We start from the raw sequence: 20,175 nt of genomic DNA on the forward strand, positions 1-20,175 counted from the left end.
ATATCCCCTACGGGGACGGGGACGGGGATTGTTATCCCCTCCCCGCCCCTCCCCGTTGCCATCTCTAGTGTTCAGGCTCAGTTTGACTCAAATCCAACCCTAACTGTAAGTCACTTATAATAAGGTTGAAAAGAAATAGTGGAGGAAAGTAAAAACCCTAGATAAGGTTCAAGTTTTGGTGGCCTCTCTCAATTTGGTATTTTACTTTAACAATAAGAGGTCTTCCTTACCACTGTCAATACACCAGCCATATTAGGACAGAGCATCATCAAATCATTCGTAGCCATTGCCCTTCACATTTTAGGCAGAACATATTGGAAAATGGTACCGTATGTGAAAACCGATTAGGGTCTGATCATAATCCCTTTGAAAATATTATTGTAAAAACATTATTAGATTGAATATCTATTGACTTTTAATTTTGATTGCACTTGATCTAGTTGAGAGATAACAAAGTGGGTAAACTGATTAGGGATGATGGAGATATTGAATGTTGTCAATTATTGTTTTAAATTTTGTCTGTTCCTTTTTTTACTTGAATTTTTCAAGTTCAATGTTACCGAATTAACGTTTTTATCAATCTAAATATCAGAAAAACTAAAAAGGTTTCCAGGGTTGTAGAAAACCTCTGTTTCTAACTCTGCAAATGGATGATCAAGAAGTTGAGAAGCTAGAAAATGTCAAGGAACTTTGCCAGAACAGTATTAATTAATTGAGACGGACTCCATAATAGGACTTGTCTACACAACCCAGTTTATGCTATAATGAAGTAAAAGGAGCCTCATCTTTGCAGTGATGACTGATTACCTCTATGCTTGTCCCTAGAGCTTCCAATGGAGTATGGTGGCCACATCTTTAACCTAACAAGGGCAAAAAACAGAGGAAAAATGCAGTAGTGAATAAAGCCAATTATGGTACCAACACATACTTCCTGGAAAAAGAAAACTTTTAATGATCATTTATTGTTAAAACAAGACTCTGATACTGTCCAACCATATATATTTATTGTGAATTACTTGTAGCTCATGAAAGCATACAGGGTACATTGCAGGAAATTAACAAAATAGTGAGGAAATAGAAACAGAAACAGAGATGGGGGGTCACTGATAAATGTTTGATGTTCATACAGAGAGTGATGGAGAAAGCCCAAAGTCAAGTCCCCACAGTTCAAAACTTCCTTTAATAAAATCATAATAACCACCCTTGAGTGACAGTGTTTTCTTCACCAACCCATCTCTCACAAATGGATAAGTCAGCAGATTTCCAAGGGACACATTCACAGCCTCCTGCAATATATACAATTCACACATTCATAATATAAAAGGGTATGATTTACAACAAGTTGATACATAAAGGGCAATTAAAGATTGCAAGAATTAACATACCTTTTCACAGGATGAACATTGAGCTCCAAAATCTAAATCCTTACATTCTGATAACACCTTCTTCTTGGCAGGTAAACCAATTTTGACCCATTCTTCTATGAAATCACTGCATATTATCAATCAACCAATTGGAGTGTATTAGTTTTCATACTGAGAGTGATTTTTACACGCAAGCAATGTTACGAAAATTAAGGGTTTTTTTTATAAAGAAATGGGTCATACGTTGAGTAGTTTCCATCAAACGGGAAAGACATGAGTCCCTTGATGCCACCACAAGCGCTGTGTCCAATGACCACAATGGTAGACACCTGTGAGAAATTAACACTTCGACTTACGAATCCATTCACTTTTGTGACAATAATATGACAACAAAGATTAGGTAAAAGCTTAGTGAATTTACTTTGAGATGCAGAACTGCGTACTCCACGGCAGATCCAATTCCAGCGTATTTAGTCTGATTGAATTGAATCAAAACGTCATTCATTTGAACGGTGAAAGAAATAAATTCAAAGAAATAATATAAATTATGTGAAGAACCTGATCAAATCCTGGAACCATATTAGCAACATTACGGACTACAAAAGCCTCCCCGGGTTGAAAATCCAACACATGTGATGGGCAAACCCTCGAGTCCGAGCAAGCAAATACCATATACTGCAATTGTTTCAAAAAAAAAAAAAACAATTGAATCAATACCCAGTTTCCAAAATTAGGAGAAATTTTCATGAGTTGTGTAGGAAATTTAGAGATATGTACCTTAGGGCTCTGGCCTTTGGCAAGCTCACCGTACAAAGCTGGGTTTTTCCTGTATATGAAAACAGAGAATACATATTAAGCTAAATTAGGAAGTGTATTCAATTTTAAATCAAAACGTATGTGTGAAAAAGAAGAATACTCGTATTTTTCTCTCTTGAAGAAAATGAAGCCATCCTTCATCCTCTCAGATAAATCATCGATGGGTTTGGTACCAGACGGAGTCGACAACTGAGCCCTTATCTCCTCTACTTTTGCAGCAGCTACAGGTTTCAGCTCTTCCTTCTCGCTGCAGTTTACAATAAACATGTACGGTGGCCAAAAATTAAACACAGTATGTATATAATGATTGTGAGAAAAGAATATGCACTTGCGTATGTGAAGTGGTACTACTACAGGAAGCTAACGTGAACACAGAAATAGGACGAAGAGAATAAAAACAAAAGAGGTGAGTGAAGAACAGTTTAATGTTAGGTGGAAAGAGGTTTTACATGACAAGTTTCTTGAGAGCTTCGACGGCCTCCTCGTAAGACTGCTTTGCCATATCTTCTCTCTGCAAATCGTTTTATTAAATCACTGATTAAGTTTATCTCAGAAATATATAAAACTCCACTAACAACATTACAGTAGAGAAGAAGAAAATAAACAAAGACAAGTACGCGAGACTTGAAAAACGAACAGACAGGATGACTCGAAGAGCTTTTATCATCTCCATTCCAGATGATAAATCTGTTACTTTGCGCTATGTATTCTTCCAGTTTGAATGGTCAATCCAAGAAAATTATGTGTACATCATCACCACGTGTCATTCTGTAGGTCAGTCGTCTTCAGGCTTATTGCCACGTAGACAACAATTAAGTTCAGTCTAGCACTAGACATAAAAGTGTATGATCTAGCACTAGACATAAAAGTGTATGATGTTTTACGTTAAAACAGACCTGAAACTTATCAACTTGGAAAATTACAGTAAATTTCATGGAAATATTAATATATGATCATGTCAAATTATGAAACTTGACAGTAAAATGGAGGAGGGAGGGAGAGAGGGAGGGAGTACCCAAGAAGGATTGATGACGGGGGCGGGGGCAGCGAAAACGGGTTGCTTTCTGATGAGATTGGGAGGAGAAGGAGAGGAGTTGAGACTAGCAACAACAGAGGGACGTAATGCGGCTCTTTTAGCTGAGGACTGAGCGGGGGAAAGAGAGGTAAGGCACCAGCTATTGACTGAAGCGGCCGACATTGTGCAAGGGAGATTAGAATTGGATGGCTTTATACCATATTTCAACTTGCACTCCCCTCGTTTTAAAAGCGAAAGATGGGTTAATGAGAGCTTCTAATTTTGTAGATGAGGCATAGACGTCCCAGATGCAAACATTTGCCCCCATCACACCTTACAAACATTTTAAATTTCAATTAATTAATTTTATTAATTATAATTATGTTGCCTGTATCTTATTATGCATGCATGCATCCTCATGCATACGATTTTTCTTAATTTCACCAGAGAAAATATCCCTTCTGCTTTCTCTATCTGTGGCTATTTTTGTTGAATCAAGGGGCAACACGTGTCGAGAAACAAGGAGATGAAGGTGAAAGAATTGAATATGGGGGTAAAAGAAGGGGATATGATTTGAGGAAATCAATGGTGTAGATGATGGATTGATGGATAAGAGTCTATCAACAAAACAAGGTTGTGGTGATAGTGCGGTTTCTGGGCTCCCATCCCCTCTATTCTATCAACTTTTTATCAAGATAGCTTTGGCCACAATCTTATTTTCATGGATTTGCTCCGACAGAAAACTCCGCCTCACGATTTTAGTGGTCTCTTTTAAAATTGCAGAGAGAAATAATCTCCATGGACTGTAGTGTAACTCCTGTTATCAAATACATTTATTTTGTTATGGGGAATTATCCACTCAGTCCATTTTGTTCTTGAATTTAACCCAACCCTTAACATAATTTTACATCCCTGCAATTTCCGCTTTCAAATTGGACATAATTAATACAGAATTTTTATTATGAATCAGTAGCAGAAAACAGTGAGAATAAGGTATACACATTTAATAAGAGAGAGAAAGTGAGAGAGATGAGGACCTGGGGTTGGCATGGATACAAACCGGGTATGTTCATTGAACAAAGCCAGCACTGAAATTACACAACCATCTTCCATTGCAGAGATGCTAGCTTCTTTGTCGTCCCCTCCAGTTGAATTAATATTGGAAAAATGTCGCTTATATATAGACTTGACCGATAAATTAAGAAAATGCATCACCTCGTCTACTGGAAACTATCATCAGTTTATATATATACACATGGGATGCTCGTTGAATGATTGATCACGTTGGAAACATAATGTCAACATTATTTTGTCATCATTTCGGCATGTATTGAAGAGACACACATGTGGCTGCTACATTTATTTTCTAAATTACAGATTGGTCACCTCTAATAAGTAATAGCAACTCAACAACACATCGTCAACATGTTTCTTTAAGACTGCCCTAGATGGATATCGTGGTCCCCTTGCCCTCGGAGTATATATGTTATAGGCTTATTTGCATTTTTGGCAAAACCTCAAATCTAGGATTTTTCATTAGAAATTTTAATATTCTATCAATTTTGTTATCCACTTAACCTATTTCGGTTGCAATTATGGCAAGTGTTATATACGTATGTCACTCTTCTTTAATTCCAGTAAAGCAAAGTGAAAACAAAATGATTGGAACACAATATAATCATACATTTAAGTAGTAAAATGAAAGATTACATCATCAATTGATCCTACAAACGGTAAAATTATGAATGAACTAATTTTAAGTATTATAGGACGCTCTGTCTCTCAGTTTAATACATATATTCTATTTCATAAAGATGATGATTTTGATTTGAATTTAAAATCTTCGATTCTCTTCGATTTTAATAAAGAAGAGATTTCTCGATAGAAACAAAAAAGAGGATAAAAAGCGAAATTAAAAAAATCTCCACAATCGAAGACTAGAATACATGTCCCCACCTTGCCCTGAACTCCACCCATTTATATTTAATATTTTTATTTAAAATATTAACATATCTTTATAGTTTTAGATTATTTATATTTTTCAAATTTATTTATATTTTTGTTGTGCATATTAAGGTGATTAATATATGATATTTATAATATTTAAAATAATGTATTGACGAGTGAATAAATCTAAATAAATCTTACTCTGGGGAGGAATTGGTCAAGATAATTGTAAATCTAAGTGAGAATACCTTATAGATTTAGAATTATGGTTTAATTATTTTTTACCTGGACAAACGGATGTTGAAAAATGTTGGTTGGGTTGGCATGAGATTTTTTATAGGCTACTTCCCGAAAGGCAGAGAATGCGATCCACCGAGCTTCTTTTGCCAGCATAAAGCGCTGACTTTCAGTCAAAGGCCTCTCAGTCACCTTCACGACATTAGCATCCTGTAACATCAAAATTGAAATAGTTAGAAGAAAATATAATGATTAATATGACTTCACTGTCTTCCAGCCCTTTACTGCACATTTTTAATCTTTTAAACAATTCTTCATCGGAAGTGAAGAGGGAGGGGTCTTGAATTGCACAAGCCAACCTTTTTATGTGCCCGCATATAAGGCCTCACGCCGACAATATCACCAACCATGATTATATTATTGACATTGCCACGTTCATCCCTTTCTATCGGTGAAGCTGTTGAATGCCGCCGTTGCCCATTAATAATGAACTTATAGTAGCACCTGATGGCGATAAACTTTATCAAATTCTAGAAAGAAATTGTTTGGGTTTCTTCAACCTCAAACGGTAATTTATGTTAGGAAAAAGAAAGGTTAGAGATATTAAGCTCAAAAATAAGATAAAATACTAAAGTCAATCAAGCAGCATTCTCCAGATTCAGTAGAGCATGGGAATTTTTAAAATAAGAATCCATAACACTTAGTTTCCCTGAGTAAGTCTAACCTCAGCTTCAAATCTTGATCCACCCTTGTGGATAGCTCTGATTGGTTCTTTCCAGTTTCCTGTAAAATCTCCGATCAACTTTACATCCTCTTCCTGTAACACAAACTCAACTTCAAAGAAGAACCATTAAAACAAATAGTTTTCTAATGATGTAAGCTCGGCAGATAGAATGATCTAGCTTGAAACTTTTTCCTAAAGTGGGCTCTAGCCTTACATGAAATTCAAGAGATACAAACGTATGGAAAAAAATATCAATAACAGAGGGTGAAGTTACAGCCCAATTTTTCAATTACCTCCTGTCCATTCCACACAAAGGTCACAGCATGTGTTGCTGGTCCATCATGTGCACCACGTTCCACCATAGCTATGAGATCCCATGTTGCCCATGCAATTGGCGGTCTGTAATTAAAAATATTTGTAAATTTGACCGCCAAGACCTTTATAACACTTGAAGAGGATTTACGATTGATTTTTGTCATTGAAGATTTCAGATAGGACTTTATGCCTAACTGGCTACTAATCTTTTGATTGCTGTGAGAAAATCTTTAGCAAAGAAAAAGATTCTCGAAGCTGCAAGGATATAATCTAAGCAAACCAGCAATGTAATCAATTCAAATGAAATATATAAAATTTTCAATTATGTTCTACAAAAGAATTCTTAAATTAAGGTTTGGAGAAGGGTTTTTGTGAAAATACTGAAAAAGTTAGTAACTATGCCTCCATGGCATAGTTAACAATAAAACAAACCCGTCAGGTCTGCATTCATGCAATCCAGTGACAAAATTATAAGCAGCATGAAGGGAAGTATCAGTAATCCAGTGTAGATATGCAATCACACAGGCTGGAAAGCGATCAAAACCAGTTGTACAAGATGGTTCTTTTTTAACAAGCGTAACAGGAGCCCCACACAAAATGGAAGTTTCTTACTTGTATCAAAGGAGTCAGTGTCCCTGCGACAGAACATACGGAAAATTTAATGTGGCATGAACAAACACTATGTATGCTCAAACTAATAACGATTATATATTTCGATATATTCAACAACGGTGTGTAACATACATCAACACAATAAATTACACATTCAAACAATGGCGCAAGTATCTTTACTTACCTTAGGGGGTAGTTGATCATTAAGATACAGGATTTTTGACATGACTCGTTAATAGATTTGCAATCAATCCCCCGATTTTCTGTTTCGTTTACAGAAGTATTTTTCCACTTTGTGCCTTTAGTCTGCTAGCCTATATCATGCCCACTTAGATGCATGTAATAGCATGTTTTCACGGACAACTTCTACTCAAATTCCAGAAATGAAAATCAATTACTTTGCAGTATGAAGTGTATAGGATATCTGGAAAAACCAAATGTTACATTCTATAGCAATAAGAAGTAATTCTAAACATAAACTCTTTCGAATTTAGTTGAATATAGTTTACCGAAAGACTAGAGAGGTCAAAGATCTAAACTGCAATTAATAAAAAGCCAAAAAACTTGTACCTACCCGAGGTATTGTGAATCTCTAACTTTCACTCTCACACTTTTAAAAACTCAAATATCTATTTATGAGTCAATTTTTAGGCCAAACGACTATTTCCCACCCAAGGTATGCGCTTTTGACTAGTTTTTCCCCATTAACTTTGAAAATACTATTTACCCACCCGTGGCCAGTTAAAATTAACGGTTTCAAGGGTAAAATCGTCATTTTTTCTGTATTATTAAAAATAAACTTAAATTTGATTTTATTTTCTCCCCTAAACCCTAAAAACTAACAATTTCCCCCAACCCAAGTTTTAAATAACTGCATTTTGCCCCCTAGGGTTTTCAATTTTCTGAGTTAGTTTTCCGGCGTCGTTTCTTCCTCTCCGGCGACCTCCAGGCCACTCCTCTTCCTCTTTGGCTCGGCCTCCTTTCGGCGGTTGTCCTGGAAATTGTCGTCGACGAAGACGACTGGTCTTCGTCGAGACGAACATGAGTCGTCTTCGTCTCTGACGAATACGAATCGTCTTCGTCCAGAGACGGGGTCTTCGTCGTCGATGAAGAAGACTCGACGACTGTGCCTAGCATAATCACTGGAAGGAGGCCGCGCCGAAGAGGAAGAGGAGTCTCCTGGAGGTCACCGGAGAGAAAGAAATGGCGTCGGAAAGCTAACTCTGAAAAATTGAAAACCCTAAGGGGCAAAACGCTGTTTTTTAAAACTTGGGTCTGGGAAAATTGTTAGTTTTTAAAATTTTAGGGGGAAAAATGAGATAAATTTTTCAGGGGTTAGGGTCCTGTTAAATTTAACTGGCCACGGGTGGGTAAATGGTATTTTCAAAGTTAATGGGGGGAAACTTGACAAAAGCGCATACTTTGGGTGGGAAATAGTCGTTTGGCCTAATTTTTATTAAAAATTTCAGTTAGAATTAGAAATAAAACCGTCATTTACTTAAAAATTAAAATTTTATTACATTTTCCTCCGTAAATTTAAAAATCTTACAATTTACCCCTAACCAAAGTTTCTAAGTTTTAAAAAGTTACTATTTCACCCCTAAATCCCTAGGTTTTCTTTCTCTCCTCTCTGACAACAGCAACAATTTGAAGAGTCCAGGCAAGCTAACAACCATCTTTGGCAAACAAATCTTCATCTTCACGTCTCTTCATCAATAGAGACAACAAGGCATCTCTTTGTTGACGTCTAGAAAGAGACAGACGTCTCCATCTCTTCTTAGACGTCATCTCTTCATCAACGAAGACGAGGATTCGTCTGTCGAAGATGGTTGTTGGCTCTCCTAGATTTCTTCAGATGGTCACCATCACCGAAAATGATCACCAAAAAGGGGAGAAAGAAAACCTAGGGATTTGAGGGTGAAATGATTACTTTGCAAAACTTGAAAATTTTTGGTATGGGAAAATTGTAAAATTTTTAAACTTGAGGGGAAAAATGTGATAAAATTTTATTTTTTTAAATTTTTTAGTAAAAGACAATTTTACAATTTTTTAAATTTTCTAATTGAGATTTTTAACATAAATTGACTCATAAATGAGTGTTTGAATTTTTAAAAATTAGAAGATGAAAGTTTGAGATTTCACTATACCTTGAGTGGGTACAAGTCTTTTTGCCTTAATAAAACTCCATGGGGACAAGGTTCGCCATTATGTACGCCACATGGACATAATGAACAATAGAATCAAGCGCAACTGCATCGCAATGCTAGTTAGGACTATGACAAGGTTCTTCAAATCAAATTTAAGGAAGGCCAAATGACTCTTTTCCACCCAAGGTTTTATGCGAATCCAACTTTCCACCCACCAACTATAGAAAATTTAAATATCCACCTGTTTGTTAAATTTCACTATTACTGTAAAAGATAAAATTATCATTTAAAAAATTTATTTAAACTTATATTTTAGATTGCCCTAAAATTTAAAAATATTTATTTTTGTCCCCTAACTTCATATTTTCAAGGTTTAAAATTTGACTTTTCCCCCTCTCCAGTTTAAGATTTTAAACTCTTATATTTTTTCTAATTACAGTCACCCCCTAACTTTCTAAAACATTTCAGTTTCATCTCTTCTCTCTCTCTTAGTTTCCAAATATGATCTGCAACGACCATCTATCATCTTCAGCCACCAACTTTCTCCCTCCCGACCACTCTATGTCTTCATCTCAGACGAAGATGAAGGGTCTTCGTCTAATGAAGACTTAGCATCGAGTCTTCATCATATGAAGACAGTCGGATAATGAAGAGAAGGTGACCAGGAGAGAGAGGGAAGGAAGGAGAAAGAGATTCAACCACCATTCTCGACAAATTGTCACAAAGAGAAGAAGAAAGAAAGCTAGGTTCAACTATAACTTTCTAAAACATTGGGGGCGGTTGTATATGAGAAAAAGTTTGCAACCCTAGACTTAAAGGGGGGGGGGGGGGTGGGTTCAGTTTTTAAACCTTGAGAATATGAGGTTAGGGGACATAAAAAAAATTTTAACTTTAGGGTAATCTAAAATATGACTTTATATAATTTTTCTAAATGGTAATTTTATCCCTAATAGTAACGGTGAAATTTAATAAATTGATGAATATTTAGATTTTTGATAGTTAACCGATGAAAAGTTGGGTTTGTATAAAAGCTTCGGTGGGATATAGTGACTTGGCCTAAGGTAAAAAACAAAACAAAATGTAAAACGCCAAGCTTCATCCGTTTATCACATAACAATAATCAATTACACTACGATTTCAAGTCCCTAATTGCTTTTCCAGTTGGCTCGTTTATCACATATATACACGCACACACACACACACACATAGGTTTTTCCTTTTTATTCCTTCTACTCAAAGATCACATTTAAATAGGAAAATTACTAGATAATAAATAGGAATACTAGTAGATATACAAATTAATACAATTAAATTGAAAAACTGCAAGTTTAAACAAATTAATATATGTATAGAAAGTAAATTTTTTTTTTCCTTTCAATAAAAGTAATTTTATAAAGAGCCTGCTTAGAATATATATACAGTGCTCAAATATAGAGTATCGCTAATTTAATACCATATTGTCCCGAAGCTTCAAGTATTTGGGTTTTTTTTTTCTATGCTATTCAGATTTTCATGGCAACTCCTTTGTTACTCAAAGCAAACCCAGCATTGTTATTCAAAGCAAACCCAACATGGTTATCGCTGGAACGAGGAAAAAGTTTTCACGGAGATTCTTCTTGTGTCAAATCTGTTAAATGTATACCAAGTACGAAATTTCCATGTTTTATAGTGAAAAGCTTAGTGGACTCGACTTCTTCAAAATCAACTGGCAAAAACATATCGCACCCCGTTTCAACTTTGAAGCGCAATGGATGAGATCAAGCTCCTCAAAAGAAATTCTGAATGAAAATCATGCGCTTAACTATATTTTAAAAACCTTGAAGTGGTTAAAAACTGCTACGGTAGTGATGATGCAGTGTCTGTGGTTGATGATGATGATGATGAATGGTCGTGCTTCTGCATGGGCTAATTCTGGGTGGAATAGTAAAGATTCATCAGTTTTATCGTCAGTTTTAACGGAGCCGGATGCATCTTCGATGCCAGATCATAAGATATTATTAGCTGATAGGGTAAAGAAAGCTAGAACACAGAAACAAGCTGATCTGGTTGTTGTCTACGCTTTAATTTTCATTTTTATTGTTATGGCGTTTCCGGAGGTTGTATTTCGTAGTTTACCACCGACGAGTTCCATTATCATGGTGCAGGTAAAATATTTGTTTCATTCCTCTGTTTACCATGTTAATCATTTCATTTGACCATAACAATTTAACCCCGCAAAGTTTTTTGTTTCCAGTTATCAATGTCACAAACAGACTTCGGGAATCAATTTTGCATAATTTCAACTCCTTCGAATTCTTTTTTTTCTTTTTTTTTTTTTTTTCAAATTTTTGTTATAAACAGCTGTTTTCTTCTTTCAGGTGGGATTATCAGTCAGTATCCCAAGTCTTCATATGGATTTTCGTCATATTCTAAAAAATATGGAAAGTCTTGAGTGCCGTTATCGCTATGTTTTGGAAGGTAGGTAAAGCTTCTCTTAACATAATTGGTGTTCCAAAGATTGGATTTTTGTTATTCCTTTGCAAGTTTGTATATATTCTTCTTTGATGCTATGTAAAACTGTTTTCTCTTTCATAGAATAATTGTGTTGAGGCATAAAATTTAGAAAAAATATATCAAAAATGCTCAATATATATATATATATGTATGTATTCTAGTTTACCATAATATGTTTGACAATCTTAAAGGTTAATGTGAAAGACATACGGAAAGAGGCAACAAAATAGTACAATGAACTATTTTTAAAAGGAGAAGATAAGAAGTCTATTGAAGAAAAATAGTTTGATATGAACTACTTAAATTAATCAGACAAATTTTATTCAATGACATATTTCAGATAAATCAGTTTTAAATGAATACAAATATCGATTACTTGACTAAATGCAACGGATTTTTTTTCTTTTTTTAAAATAAAAATTCTTTATTTCAGATTGTATTGTTCGTCAGAGTGGATGGATGGTTTAACTTACCCACTATAACAGACAGTGGAGACCTGAAGAACACCTTGAAGAAGCTTCCAAGAGCTTACACATTACAAGTACTAAAATCTCTCTCAATCAAATTTTAATATTTAAATTTTGTTGATAACTTTATGACTTCAAGTCACTTGAAAGATGCCTGGAATTTAGGGTTGGACTCGAATTGAATCCGTTTGGTTAGAATAAGCTTGAAACGAGTCAGCCTTATTCGAACTCGAGCTTAAGCTATTTGTCAAATTTTCTAATTAAAAATTTTGATACAAAAACGACATCGTTTTAATAACGAAAAACAAGTCGAATTGAATTCGAACCAAGCTTAAATTCGAACTCGAGCTCAACTATATGTAAACCGAACTGAGTTCAAGCTCAAGCGAGCTCGAGTTCAACTTGACTCGAATCCAACCCTACTTGGAATACTATCCAAAATTAAAGCCACTCTCATATAAAATGTTCGCTTTATTTAATAAATAACAATTTATGTCATTCCTAGAAACTCAGGTTACAGATGAATGGAACCTTAATATGTTCAGTAGGTGTGTGATGGAACCATTATTCTCTTCCCTCCCGATAGGCTTTTAATTTTAATTTATCTCCTCAATGATATCTTCATAAGCATTTATATTCCTCTCTTGCATAGTTTTGTACTTACAATATAATTGCAAGCCAATTAGTGTACGTGGGAATATAAGATAAAAATTATAATTAACAAATGACTCACAAGAACCGCTGTGAGATAGTATATAGGCTTTTATTAGGTAACAAAGGTGCATGACTATTTGAGACCATTATTGTCAAACCCATTTATATATTGGATTAGCCGATCCGATTGAAATCTGATAGATTGGCTAGTCTGATTTATTATTTAAAAAACTCTTTAGAGGTTGAATTTAGTAAATTATGGTTCAATCAAATGAATTGTACTAAGTCACAGTTTAATCTCTTATTCAAATGTTATTATATTTTCACATTCCTCGTATCCGCAACATTGAATTATTGTGATTTTATTGGATTTTTCTAATTCTATCAAGTTCAAAAGCTCGGTCTTGTTGTCGAGTGAGATTGAGAGAAGAAAAAGTTGTCAATGGTGGTCGTGGATGCATAACAACCCACATATTTGTCACCCTTATTGTTTGACAATACACCCCACGACCACATGCACAAGCCTTTTACACAAATTACCTCAGTTGACTTTGATATATAATATGTCTTCCCTATTATTTCTCATATTATCACCATCATTATAATGATCGGGATTTGATCTCGATTGAAATCCAATGATTAGTGTTGATATAACCAATCAAAGCAAAGTTGACTTGGACCAAGCTCATACTCGTATCAAGGTTGAATCTGACATCGTTTAAGATGCAATTGGTTACCAATCAATTCCACAAAACACAACCAGACTTTACCGTGGCGTAATAGGGGGCGACGGGGTTGACGACGGCTATGAAGGATGGCTGGATGATGGTCAGGCGACAGTGCTGATGATCAGAGAGGCCACGACAATTGCAGAAGGTGAAGTGCAACCAGGCCCGGAAACGGCAGGAATTAATCACGGAAAAGATTGCGAATGGTGGGTATTTTTGTTATTATATTGGAAAAGGATAAATCATTTATTCAAAATTAAATTAACTGAAAAATTAAGTAACAGATAAGTATTTAAATTTTTAAAATTTAATGAATAAAAGTTTGAAAATGAATTAGCTATAGGGAAGAATATATCTTTTACCCTTCTAAATATTAATAATATATAATATGATTTAATTAAATATTATTTTATTTTTAATTTTTATATGGTATTATGATATATCAATCATTACAATTTAAATTAATATTTATTTGAAGCAATTGTAATTTTATTTATTTATATATATAAATTAAATAGTATATGCTGAACTTAATGGCAATTGAATAATATAAATTGAATAATAGATCTCTCATCTTTGTCTTCATATTTTCAGTTTAAATAAATGTCAAGAGAGACATCATATGAGAAAAAGAAAGAGTCAATAAGGAAAGACTGTTGACAATAACATTAGATGTCGTGGGGAATTGAAAACAAAATCCTATTAAAAAAATATTGTTTTTTAAAATTTGGTTTAAAGGGGAATGGTTAGGTTTTAGGATTTAGGAAGAAAATGAGATAAAATTTTAATGAGTTAGAGTTTTATTAACTTTATCTATTTATAGGTAGGCAAATAAATTTTTCAAAATTGAATAATAGAAATTTCAGAATACAGCATACTTTAGGTGAGAATAAGTCTTTTGGCCTAACAAAAAATAAAATAATAATAGTAATTTACAGTTGTAATACAAACCAAGGTTTTAAAAATCGGACCGGACCGGTCGGTCGAACCGGTTGGTCCGTGAACCGGTACTGTAGCTGGGTTTTGTTGAAGGCAAAACCATTTTGGAATAGAAATCGGATTGGACCGTGGTTGAACCGTCGATTCTCTCCCAAACCGCGGTCCAACCCGGTCCATGCAGGAACCGGTTCAAGGCTGCATATAAAACTTTCTGCGTAAAACACTGTTTTTCTTTTTTCCTCTTCCTTGCAGTGCATGCAGACGCAGTCCTCAGTTGCTGCAGCCGACGACTTCCTCCGACGAATTTCCTGTTCCTTGTCAACGACGGTTTAAATACGGCTGCCGATGACGATGCTGCCGTCGAGGAGTGTCGGTTTGCAGGCTTACAAGGCAGCAGTTTCACTTCACGGCTATATTTGCAAGTTTCACGACGACTTCCCAGGCTCAGACGTTGGCTGACAACAGGGATTTCCGTTGCTACTGTGACCGGCAACTTCTCATTTATTCTGTCAATTACTGAGTTAACAACAGAAGTTTGAACTGTAATCCAGGCCACAGAAACCAGTTATTCCTAATCCTGTAAAAGAAACTAAAACAAAGTCTGTTTCTTGGCCAGTCTGCAGTCATCAGCACAATATTGTCAAAGGCTGAGGACCTATATAAAATGTGCAGTCTCTATACTTAAATTACGATGGTCACATAATTCCTTGTGCCTAAGCATCCCTTTTTTCAGTACTGAAAACATTTTAAATTCATTTACAGTATACCATGCAAACACATTTTCCAATAGAAAACCTCCAGAATCAGTTTTGCACGTGTTAATTGACATAGTACCGAACACTTGCAACCTTAGAACATTTATTTTGTCAATTACTGAGTTAACAACAAAAGTTTGAAGTGTAATTCAGGCCACAGAAAGAGTTTTAATTAATAAGGGCGTCCACTTTGTCCTCTCTTAACATATAAGAATTAAAGAGTATTTATATGAGAAGTAATAAGTAAAGCAACAACATATACATACAAATTTTATGACTAAATTATAATTCGATCAGTTTAAACAGTTCAACCGACCGATTCAAATGGTTCAACTAGTCTGACCGAAACTAGTACTTAAAACGATTTTTATCCCGATCTGGTTTTGAAAACCTTGATACAAACAATATAAAACTTGAAAATTGTTAATTATGATATCTTGTGAATCAACAATAAATCAATTATTTCTTTTTTTGAATCTTTGATTTTAGGAATACTGAAAATTTTGAATCCTTAATTTTAAGAATATTCAAGATTCTTAATCTTTGATTTTAGAAATATCAAAGATTCTCTATCTTTAATTTTTGGGAATATCAAAAATTCTCAATAATCTAAATTATATGAGCCTTCAAAAACTTTGAAATACTTTCAACAGACAAAATTATATTTTATAAAAGTCTTCTGTAAGTTTTAATACAAAGATAAATATATATTTATAAAATTTCAAGAACTTAAACATTTACTCTCATGCACTAACTATGGGTAAAAAATTTTATTAGATATAAGAATAAAATCATTATTTTATATGATGAAAACCATTTTCATCTACAAATAATTTGTGTTATTATATAATTATTACTTATACAAACAAATATCATTAATTTAACCATGTAAATCTTGAATTTTTAGAGAACCAATTAAGCCAACAAACTAACACTTATCAACGTTGTCTAATCAACATAAAAGAAAGATTAGCCATATGTATGATTGATTGAATATACATTTTTTTAAATAAAGATTACAAGTGGACAAAATTTGGTTACTGGTAACAAATCGCATCTCAAACAATGTTTTAACAATCAGATCTAACCTTGGTCTAAGCGTGAATTTAGTCCAAATCAATCTTGTTTTGACTAGTAATATCAACATTAGTTAGCCATTAGAGTCCAATCCAGATCAAGTCCTGACCGTTGTAGAGGTGGAGACAAAATTAGAAATAATAAGAGAAATCAATTATACATTAAGGGGGTGTTTAGTTTGGGTAATATTTAATTACTAAAATAGAAATATTACCTTGAAGATAGATTACTTAGAAGATTATTGGGTATAAATGATTACTATGTTTGATAAAATTTGATAGGTATAAATAATTATTGTGTTTGGTTAAAGGTAATAAAAGATTACTAATAAAATATTTTACTTAAATGCCCTTGAATATAATTATTTTTAAATATTTTTTATATTATTTGTCATATTAATTAAAAATAAATTTATTTTTATCTCAAAAAATTAATAAATAATAATTTTTCTATAATAAACTTAAGATTACCCTAATAATCTTTAAATACCTAAGGTGAAGGTGGTAATCAGATTACCACCTATATTACCTGTCATGTCAGTATTGGTAATAGAAGATTACTATAATCTTTTATTACTGATAAACTAAACAAAGAAATAAAAGATAAATTACCAAGATAATCTTAAAAACCTTTAACCAAATGCACTCAAAAGTCAATTGAGGTGATTTGTGTACAAGGCTTGTGCATGTGGTCATAGGGTGTACTATCAATCAATAAGGGTGACAAGACAAAATGTGTAGGTATGCACTCAAGAACTTTAACAACATTTTCCTCTCTTGATCTCACCCGACAACAAAACTATGTTTCTTAGCTTGATAGAATTAGGAAAATTCAACGAAGTCACAATTATTTTTTTTTTTTGATAATAGGAAATCTCACCTGAGTTAGAGCATCATTTTTATAAAAACCAATCAATTAAATTAGATAGGATAAATCTCAGATCTAATAATCAATCTTATAATTATTAAATCAAGTAAGTCAAAAATTTGATTTTAACATGTCATCAGAGAATACTTAAACTTATATTTTTTTGTATATAGAGTTTATCTTTTGTCATTCAAACTATCTTTATTATGAGCATTCTTTTACGGTTATTTTGTTGATTTTGTTTTGAATTGTGCAGTGAATGGGCAATGAAAATTCAGCGTGATACCAATGCGTATCATGTCACCGGGTCAGCAAAAACAATAATGCTAACACAGCTAATGAGGATGTGCCACGTAGCAAAAAGTAAACTTGAACTTTAAACGATGCCGTCTTTGGATGTTAATTAAGTGAAAAGCGTATATGGCTAAGCTTAAGTAGACACAATTAATATTTGATTTATTTTTTAATCTTCTCCGAAAACTCCTAAGTCCCTTGAATATTGATAAAAGAGATCATTAACTTATGCATGAAGCGACGTGCCATGAAATGAGATGACCCAAGCAAACAGGCCTTTTTTTTATTTATTACTTTGTACACAGCATGACTAGACGATCAAAAAAGAAATGCAAGTGGAGTTGCATATTGACGCATCATAAAGATTTACTATCAATCCCCTTATATAGAAAAAAGGCTATTAAAAATGAACAATGACGTGCTCATCTTGAACGTAATTTCCAATTCAAATCTTTTAGTGGGATTGTTCCCATATATTCCAAAATCTTTAGCCCCAATAAATAAAATTCACCTATGAATGATAAGATGCAAATTTGTTTGGTTTATTTCACATGTTTAGTGTTGATGTGAAATGAACGGTTTATTTTGTTCTAGTCACTAGCCTCTTTAATGTCTCTCATCTATGTAAAGCATCAAAATGGTCAAAATTGAGCGTGATCCCTTATTCAATTTCGATTGATTTTCACGTCAGACAACAGAGATATGATAAAGAGATAGATATTAATAACTTGTATTCAGTAATAAAAATATCGAAGACAGAGGGAGAAGGTCATTAATTACGATCGAGAAATTGAAGGTGAAGCAAGGTTGAAACTAAAATTTTTTAGAACAAAATAGTGAGATTGTGCAAACCCTAAACTTGAGGGAAGAGGAAAAGTCAATTTTTAAACCTGAAAAATTTGATGTTAGAAGAAAAATTATTAATTTTTATAATTAACATAAAAAAAATTTTTAAATAAAATATTTAAATGATAATTTTAGTTTCAATCATAATAATCAAAATTAAGTAAACATTTAAATTTAAAAAAATTTACGAATATAACACTAGGCGGAAATAAGCCTTCTAGCCTACACTCTATACGTCATTAGTAAGTAGTAGGACCAGGTAGGATTATTAAAGAAGCTATAATAAAATCCTTTAATATGGATGGGTAGGTTACAGCTAAAAATGGGGCCTGGCTATTGTGTGCTGTAACAATCAGATGCAAGAGGGGAGCAAAATTGAGCTTTCATTAACACAAACTAAAATTTGTGGCAAATTCTAAGCTTTAAACTCTTAACACCCATCATCCCAATGGAATTAAATGATCTGCAAATGAGTGCTTGTTCTTTATTGATTTAAGCAACCAAGAAGATACTGGCTACAAAATTATTTATTATTTACAAATAAATAATTTTAACTCTTGAAATTCTCTAACCCAAGTCCATCAAAATGGTGGAAAACTTTTGCCCATGCTGTTAACATTACTGGCGAAAAATCCCAGTAAGTCTTGTCTGTATGGCAAATATGATTTCTTCTTGTCGCCCTGTTTGATGGCTCTGTTTTTCACATAAAATGCTTCGTGTGCCGACACGGGTTTCGTTTTAACGGTGGCTTTGACCTCACTCGTGCTCTCTTTCGCTTTAGAAACAGAAACAGGAGGAGGAGGAGGATTTGTTTTTGGTTTATTGAGAAAAGCGTACGGGTCTTTTCCGCCGTCGCTGTTGCTTCGTTTAAGCAAATCGCGAAACTTGAACCAACGTTTTGATGATCTTGCCGCTGCTGACGATGACGATGAACCGGTTGAGTTGCTCTTTTGGCATCTGTTAGGAGAAGGGCATGATTCGAGTGAGTTGTTTTTGTTTGGCACCCAAACGCAGTACGTTTCCTCCGGTAAACCCTCGAGTTCGTCGGCATCTGACGACGAAGACGACGGCGGATCTCCCTCGATGAACAGATTCTTCAACGGTAGCCGAATCTTCTGATCATCATCATCATTTTGATCATTATCTAATAGAAGATCCTGATTAAACACCGGAAAACCCTGAGGGATCTGACCGTCGAAGGAGAATTGAAAGGCGTCGGGATCGTTTTTGATAGAAACAAACTCGAAATCATCGTCGCCGTCGTCGTTTCGTTGTTCCTCTTGGCCAACCTTGGAGGCTATATCAGCTAGTTTAGCAGAGGCGTAGCTGTTGAAGCTGAGGCAGAACGACACCGAAGAGGAAAAGGAATCAATACCATTATCTTCTTTTTGCATATCTAAAACAAAAGGAGAGTTTAATGTTCAGGTTTATTGAGTTAATGGCGAGTTGAGTAGTTGGAGTTCTGAGTTTCGGCTGGGAAATTTAAAGAGTGGAAGGGTAAATAAATAAACGGCTCAACGCTATTAATCTTCTTAAGCTTCTTCTGGGATATTTCTTTGTTTTGTTTCACACGTTGCTTTACACGTGCTCAGATCACACACGGCCAAATTGGCGTATTGAATCGTCTTTGTATTTTACCTGATTTATGTCAATAGACAAAATTGCGCGTTTTAACAGTAAAAAAATTTATTTTCAAATATCACTGTATAAATTCGATGATGGTATGGTGGGTCAGCCTCAGCCTTTGGAATTACTGAATCCAGGACGCATGCAAGGGCCAACTTAACGAGCCGAAACGTCTTGATAGCCCCAGCCACAGGAAAAAACAGAGCATAAGCGATTTAAATCGTCGCGGCTACCAAAAAGAGTCGTGGCCTA

The 20,175-nt window shown here is 34.2% G+C and overlaps 2 protein-coding genes and 1 pseudogene across 2 annotated transcripts; all 3 read right to left on the bottom strand.

Annotated features, from left to right (window-relative positions):
• Positions 1-678: 678 nt before the first annotated feature.
• Positions 679-3,400, bottom strand: LOC123206027 (carbonic anhydrase 2-like). Its single transcript, XM_044623114.1, has 10 exons — positions 3,196-3,400; positions 2,630-2,691; positions 2,281-2,427; positions 2,142-2,190; positions 1,923-2,039; positions 1,786-1,839; positions 1,608-1,693; positions 1,386-1,491; positions 1,128-1,286; positions 679-860 (listed from the first exon to the last, which is right to left on the bottom strand). Exons 1-10 carry the CDS (start codon positions 3,376-3,378, stop codon positions 822-824), a joined length of 1,002 nt encoding a protein of 333 aa, XP_044479049.1. The 5' UTR covers positions 3,379-3,400; the 3' UTR covers positions 679-821.
• A 2,012-nt stretch (positions 3,401-5,412) lies between these two features.
• Positions 5,413-8,818, bottom strand: LOC123206023 (annotated as a pseudogene).
• Positions 8,819-18,756: 9,938 nt separating this feature from the next.
• LOC123206026 lies at positions 18,757-19,804 on the bottom strand. Its single transcript, XM_044623113.1, has one exon. The coding sequence runs from the start codon at positions 19,689-19,691 to the stop codon at positions 18,879-18,881; it is 813 nt and encodes a 270-aa protein (XP_044479048.1). The 5' UTR covers positions 19,692-19,804; the 3' UTR covers positions 18,757-18,878.
• Between the last annotated feature and the right edge of the window lie 371 nt (positions 19,805-20,175).

This window comes from Mangifera indica, unplaced genomic scaffold (assembly GCF_011075055.1).
Source record: "Mangifera indica cultivar Alphonso unplaced genomic scaffold, CATAS_Mindica_2.1 Un_0022, whole genome shotgun sequence".
In the NCBI taxonomy this organism is placed as follows: Eukaryota; Viridiplantae; Streptophyta; class Magnoliopsida; order Sapindales; family Anacardiaceae; genus Mangifera; species Mangifera indica.

Bases quoted from the DNA above. Each gene is read 5' to 3' on its own strand.
- LOC123206027 (XM_044623114.1), bottom strand. From the start codon at position 3,378: ATGTCGGCCGCTTCAGTCAATAGCTGGTGCCTTACCTCTCTTTCCCCC. The intron at 2,692-3,195 runs GTACTCCCTCCC...AACGATTTGCAG, and splicing joins CCGTCATCAATCCTTCTTGG to AGAGAAGATATGGCAAAGCA. The intron at 1,694-1,785 runs GTAAATTCACTA...AATTTCTCACAG, and splicing joins ACGCAGTTCTGCATCTCAAA to GTGTCTACCATTGTGGTCAT.
- LOC123206026 (XM_044623113.1), bottom strand. From the start codon at position 19,691: ATGCAAAAAGAAGATAATGGTATTGATTCCTTTTCCTCTTCGGTGTCG.